The 7499-nt window shown below is 35.5% G+C and overlaps 1 protein-coding gene across 1 annotated transcript; it reads left to right on the top strand.

Moving 5' to 3' along the window:
* Positions 1-3539: 3539 nt before the first annotated feature.
* AGABI2DRAFT_145657 (hypothetical protein) lies at positions 3540-4238 on the top strand (the record flags this gene model as incomplete). Its single annotated transcript, XM_006455476.1, has 3 exons — positions 3540-3821; positions 3877-4102; positions 4180-4238. 3 exons carry the CDS (start codon positions 3540-3542, stop codon positions 4236-4238), a joined length of 567 nt encoding a protein of 188 aa, XP_006455539.1.
* Between the last annotated feature and the right edge of the window lie 3261 nt (positions 4239-7499).

The following is a 7499-nucleotide window of genomic DNA, read 5'->3' as shown; positions in this document are numbered from 1 at the left end:
GGCAACTGCGACTGTGATGTCACAGGTCACACCTAAACTCAAGAACTAAAGAGTATAGTGACAAAAGTAATATTAGGCGTGAACCTAAGAGAACTCGACGGAGTCTTCTACAAGTTTCTACCTACTTTATATACCTAGACTACGGCGCACAGACCAACTACCCTAGGTAACTTATTTATATACTGACATGTGAAAAGAAGTACGTATGAGAAAGTAAACTAATTATACATTTGACATGAGAAAAGAAGAGTGGAGTAAGAAGTAAGTAAACAAAAGTAAATTGATCATAAAAACGTCAACAATACCAAACAAACCATAAAAGTGTCCACAAGTACAAACAACTCCTAAACCGGTAATCTACTCACACAAACCAATACCTCCCGAAGTAATTCCCAATCATCGCATCACATGGGCATAGTACGAAGAATCCGGCTATTGCCCAGTGTCGCGGTCCCCAGTATCCCCATCTCTGTATTACCCACGCCTTCTGTTCCTCATAGTCCCACATTGCTAAGGTTACTCTCCCACACCGCCTGCACCGATGATCTGATAGGTTCCAACCTACCGGCCTGTCCTCTCTTCCTATAGCCGCTGCCGCCCTTCTCCACTGTACTTGCTCCGCATGGTTCGGAGGTAGGAAAGAAAAGATAAGATCAATTAGTTCAATGGGTAAGTCTGTTGCTTGCGCCATTTTAGCAGTATGCCGATAGTTTAGCCTCCGTCGAACTGTAGCAGCAGAGAGAAATTATTATGTAATAAAATATGTGACAGATGTGACACCGTGACACCGTGACATTCTGGCAAGGTTCTGACACTTATGCAAACAAAACCTTTAAAATGAACGTTATTGAATTATTTTTTACATGTGTTTTACATAATATATGTGTACTATGTAAATTACATTTACAGTAATGTTTACATAATGTTTGTATAATACATGTGTATTATTGAAATATAGAGGTTGTGTTTAGGACGCCTTTTTTGCCTATTTTGGACGCTTTTTTGGGGGGAATTTTGGAGGAGGGGATAATTGAGCAGTGCATAATGTTTTCATTGTACATATGTATTAATCAAATAGTAGCTATGGAGTAATTGAGCTAATTGATCTGTGGGGTAGCTGAGTACTTTTCTTACTGCCTCTAGCTTCTCATTCCCACCATTCCAGCCTATAGTAACCAATAGTAACCATCACCCTTTGATGCCTCTTTGGTCTCATTCCCCAAACAAACTCATACCAATGGATTTGCATAATAGGGATCCAAGATTTCCTTGTATTATACAGTAAACCACCATCCCCAAGTTTCCAATAAAGATTGCACCAGAATTCTAGTCTTGTTGGCTGATATGTCAGATGAAGGGAAGTTGTAGGGAAGTTGTTAACAAAGGAAGCTGTAGATTCATGTTCTGTTCCTACATCTATTGATGATGCCATCTCACGAGGTAATGCAGTTACTTCACTTAGCATCATTGATGTCACTGACTCCATCTTGCAGGGTTTCCTGTCTTGAATACTGCATGCCAAGAATATGTGTTCCTCAGGGATGAGCAGTTTGGAGAAGATCATTCAGGCGAGAAAGATCTGATTGTTGCCACAACATTGAGCTGGTGAGTAAAGGGTATCATTTATGCTTCCAATCTCCAATTTTGAATATAGGGAAGAACTACCGAGTAACTTGAGGGCACAATTGAAAGATTTGCTATCTGATTTGATTGGCAAGCCAAGGGAAGGGACGATTGCCTATGAACATTCTGCATGGGCAATCCATAACAGGTGGTTGAGTTATTTTTTTACATATGTTTTACAAAATATATGTGTACTATGTAATTACATTTACGGTAATGTTTACATAATGTTTGCATAATACATGTGTCTTTTTGAAATATAGAGGTTGTGATTAATATATAATAAATACACATTCTATTCCTTCTAAATTATCAAGACTAAGTTCAATGCCAAATGAATCTAAAATACCACTACAAACCTAATAATTATAAAATATATATCTTTTCACACACACAAACATTCACACTCCCACTCTGATGACCTGGTGGCTCGTAAAACCACTACCACAATCTCTATATTTGAATAGTACACATGTATTATGCAAACATTACTGTAAATATAATTTGCATAATACATGTGTACTATGTAAATCATATGCAAATTTAAAATTCAATAAAGCCCATTTTAAGGCTTTTATTTGTATAAATTTTAGATATATTTTACATATTGCACATGTACTATGTAAATTATATTTACGGTGATGTTTGCATAATGTTTACATAAAACATGCGTATTATTCAAATATAGGGGTTGTGTACCACGACCTTGACTTTGAAACCTACATAACTTAAGAATAAGACTATGTAGGTAACATGAACTTAAGAATAAGAATGAAGAGAGAGACAAAAACTACTAACACACAATCCGACATGAAAAACTGAATGTGGATATGATAATACCCTAATAAACCACAAGAAACACATGTGTCATCCCACAAATTACCAAAAAATGACACTTACTCCGTACTAGATGTACAATATCCAAAAGGAGTTCAAAGGTACCCACTTCTAAACTCAAAAACATCAAGAGACTATAAACCAATACAATAACTTTACACCTGAACCTGAGTCCACCACACAAATAGAAAAACACTAGCCTTACCTGGAAAATTCTACCACGTGTATATGAGATTACCAGGCACTAACTACATGAGTCACTACCCATACCCAATTAACAAATTCAATGACACACCGAGTAACAAAAAAGTAAACCGGAACAAGAAAAAGTGATGGCTGAAACCATGTCCGACAGAAAAGACAGAAAAAGGAGACACTGCATAAACAGCTGAACGAAAACCAAGATAATATACCACCCTGCAGAACAATCCCGTACACCTCACACCTAAACATAACCACAATTCCATATACAATCACCAAACTAAGAAACACCGAAAATCTACCTGACTTATCACACCACTCACAACCTCAATATTTGAATAATACATATGTATTATTAAAACATTATGCAAACATTACCGTAAATAGAATTTACATAATACATGTGCATTATGTAAAACATATCTAAACTTTATGCAAACAAAATATATAAAATCAACATTATTGAATATATTTTTTGCATATGTTTTACATAGTACACATGTATTATGGAAATCCAATATACGGTAATGTTTGCATAATGTTTACATAAGTACATGTATCTTATTTAAATATAGAGGTTATGACTGGATATATCAACTTAGAGCAGGTACCTCAGAAAACCTCTATATTTAAATAATACACATGTGTTATGTAAACATTATACAAATGTTACCGTAAATTTAATTTACATAGTACATATGTAATATGTTTTACATATTTAAACTTTATGCAAACAAAAGTCTTAAATTGAGCTTTATTGCATTTTTAATTTACATATGTTTTGAATAGTACACATGTATTATTAAAATAATATTTACGGTAATGTTTGTATAAAGTTTGCATAATACATGTGTACTATTCAAATATAAAGGTTGTGTATGTCACCCCCACCCCCATCCTTAACTACACCCACACCCGCAATAATCACAAATAAAGCGATAACTGGGAGACCAGACTCGGACTCGGAAATAGAAGACTCAGACAACGACGAAGACATAATCTGGGAGGAAAGGACATTAGGAAACCAAAGGAGTGACTGGATAACTGCCCCTAATGACATCCCAAAACCCATGTTCCTGGGAATCCGAGACACATACCCCGAAGCCTGGACTAATTCTCTCAGCGAGAATATCAAACATGAATTCAATAATAAGTCTAAAGTAAGCCACAATCACTAATCTGAAACAAATGAACAGACTACTAATACAGACATAGCTCTATGTCCTCGCAGCCTTTGCTGGTGCAAGAAAGAATGACTTCAAGTTGAAAGCCATTATTCAAGCAACTAACTCAGTTCTCAAATACCCGAATCCCGCAATAACCGAATCTGACGTCAAACATATTACCTTGGGCAACAACTCTTGGTACATTATGAAACTCCACAAGAAAGAACAAGCTGCTATCCTTACCAATGCCGGCTTTGTATACACCACAAATGTTGGTAAGTAACTACAAAATCTCCTTAATAACATATTTACATTAATACAAAAAATGCGGTCACATTCCGACCTCCTCTAGTCAAACCACAAACCCTGAGTGCCTTCAGCCTCAAAGTCATGTCACATCCAAATACATAGAAGAAGTAATCCAAACAACCTGGCCCCAAGTAACCGATGTTTCCGTATCCAATGCACCCATCTGCCGTGTTTGGTGGTTCCTTATAATCAAACAATCCTCCCCTGACTCCCCACCCATCTCACAACAGTATACTATAACCAACGGCGAGATAAACATAAGGAAAGCAGAAGACTGCAAGATATGCCACTCACACTTACACCCCGCCAACCTCTGCCCCATGAGGACTATCAGACCGGGATGGAACTTAGACTTAGGTGAGACTACTCATATAATGGAAAACAAGACTAGGGCAACTACTATGATAGGAGCTATACTCTAGTAACATTTTTATCTACCAGTCTCTATGTATGCCAAAGCTGCACCTACTATAGATTCGAACTACTGTACTGTATCTACCTAACAATTGCTCCATATGTTCATACTCAACTGAAGAATGCAGCATACACAACCTCTATATTTAAATAAGATACACACAACCTCTATATTTGAGTAATACATATGTTTTATGTAAACATTATGCAAATATTACCGTAAATATAATTTACATAGTACATATGCAATATGTAAAACATATCCAAACTTTATGCAAATAAAAGCCTTAAAATAGGCTTTATTTGATTTTAAAATTACATATAATTTACATAGTACATATTTATTATGTAAATTATATTTATGGTAATGTTTGCATAATGTTTGCATAATACATGTGTACTATTCAAATATAGAGGTTGTGACATGTACTTATGTAAACATTATGCAAACATTACCATAAATTTGATTTCCATAATACATGTGTACTATGTAAAACATATGCAAAAAATATATTCAATAATGTTGATTTTATACATTTTGTTTGCATAAAGTTTAGATATGTTTTACATAATGCACATGTGTTATGTAACTTCTATTTACGGTAATGTTTGCATAATATTTTGATAATACATATGTATTATTCAAATATTGAGGTTGTGATACCAAGATTTCTTCTCCATAACATTACTCAAATATCTAAGTAAGTATATAAAACGACCATTCTAAAAACCAAAAGCTTAAACCCGATTTAACGTTGGATTTTGGATTCGGACGTCTCAAAAATCCCTAATAAAAATCCCTACTAAGCCGAAGACTATAACATATCGCCCTCCACGCACAACATTACTACACAGAGATCTAACTAAGTATATAAGCATGTTCAATCTGAACATAGACTCTATGTATACCAAAGCTACACCTACCATAGACTTGAACTATCTAACTAACAATTGTCCCATATACGCCCTCTCAACCAAAGACTACAATATATCAAGACCCATGCACAACATTACTCAAAGATCTAACTAAGTATATAAAAACGACCAACTAAATTCTGACGTCAAATCGGATTGCAGATTCAAAAGAAGCAAAATTACTAGCAACAAAATAGACTAACAACAATTATACCTCACTATCACTATCCTCCTCACTACCGCTACCCTCAGCCTCACTCTGACTACTAAAATCCTCAATGTCACACCACACCCTATTCACTGCGCATCAATCCGCCCTAAGAGCTGTTGAATAATAATAGTATTGATGCTATCATAAGCTCATACCTATTAATACATGCATATGGATACTCGCTATCCACCTTACTCTTGAGCGACTCATCGCTCACTCATCGCTCCTATCCACCCTGTGATGCTATACGAGTAAGCTGAGCAATTATGAGTAATTGCTCTATGGACTTTAGTGTGGAACACTTAGATAGTTTAGTATATATACTGTACACATTCCATTACTTTAATAACAATTTGAACACTAGTTCTACTCGTCTACTCAAGTTCTATCCAAAGCAAGCTCTCTATAAACTCTCTACACTTTATTCAGTAAGTTCTACCAACTCACCACTAGCGCCAGTTAGCTGCTGGCTTAACAAGAGCCCGCGCCCCAGTTCCCCCAGATACCACTCCCTCAATCATACATCAGGAAAACAGTTTTTTTCTTAATCAATCTTAATTGGTCTTAATCAGTCATTAAGAAACAATTAAGAGCGGATACCTTTCTTAATCTTCTTAATGATACTTAGGCCTGTGTATCTCAAGGTTCCTGGAGATGACTTAAAAGTTACTTGAACTGTACTTAGTGTACTTAGTTGATGTCTTTCTCATAAATATAAAAATGTTGACATAAAAATAAATTGATAAAAAGTCATATTAAAGTCACACAAGTACATATTTAAGACACTCAAGGTCAACTAAGACAATAATAAGAAGCTTAAGAGTGAAAGTGATTATATTAGCATAGTAAATATAATACATTGGATACAATCTATACAAAAGGATGAGATGGGATGATGAGGGAGTGATGATGAGAAAAGGAATAGCCTACAAGTAACAAATGAGTATGAAAACATACAGAGATAGAGAGCACTCACCAGGGACCAGAGAATCTCTAAAATCCCCCCAAAACTCCTCCACACAACCTTTATATTTGAATAGTACACATGTATTATGGGTGATGAAGAAGAATCAATGTTGTGCTCGAAACAGAAGTTCAACACTATCATGTGACTGCTGGACTTGGGATTTTCGAGTCAAAGCTCCTCAAATCATAGGTAGGAGATATTTTCGGGTCATTTCTGCATGGATTTTAATAATCTAAAAGTGTATTCCTATATTTTCGAGGTCAGGGAGTTTGAATCCTTAATCAGATTCTTTGTTGAATAAAAACCTATTGAGACATGGCACATTTAACATATGATAAACACAAAATTGCGCCATAGCTCCTCGAATATTGATCGGATAATAGATCTAAAATCAGATTCGAATTCCTGAGCCTTGAAAACATATATTTACACTTTTAAAACATGGAAATCAGCACAGGAACCAGTATAAAACATGACATTCTTGTCATGTTTTTCTATATCTCCATAAGTGGTATGTTTTCCGACAAAGACATACATATATAAACTTATGTTCTTTTAATATTCTATGATTTGTCGTGATTTTTCCAGAATTTTCCGGTTGGTAGAGCAGGTTCTACGACAAGTCTATCTGCAGTTGACAATAACCCCCCCCCCCATGATGGAATCTTGATATCTCCATAGTGGGTATGTTTTTTTAATATTCTAAGATTTGTCTTGATTTTTCCGGACTTTTGTTTTGTTTTGTTTTTTTGTTTTTTTTTTTTTTCAATTCAAATTTATTGACCGGTGCCTGAACACAGACCGGTTGCATCACGGGGTCGTAGACCCCGTTCCGCCTATATAATTACAAAGCCCG

The sequence above is a fragment of the Agaricus bisporus genome, assembly GCF_000300575.1.
Source record: "Agaricus bisporus var. bisporus H97 unplaced genomic scaffold AGABI2scaffold_10, whole genome shotgun sequence".
Lineage (NCBI taxonomy): Eukaryota > Fungi > Basidiomycota > Agaricomycetes > Agaricales > Agaricaceae > Agaricus > Agaricus bisporus.
The sequence above is the reverse complement of the archived record's forward strand: the minus strand, read 5'-3'. Positions and strand labels throughout refer to the sequence as shown.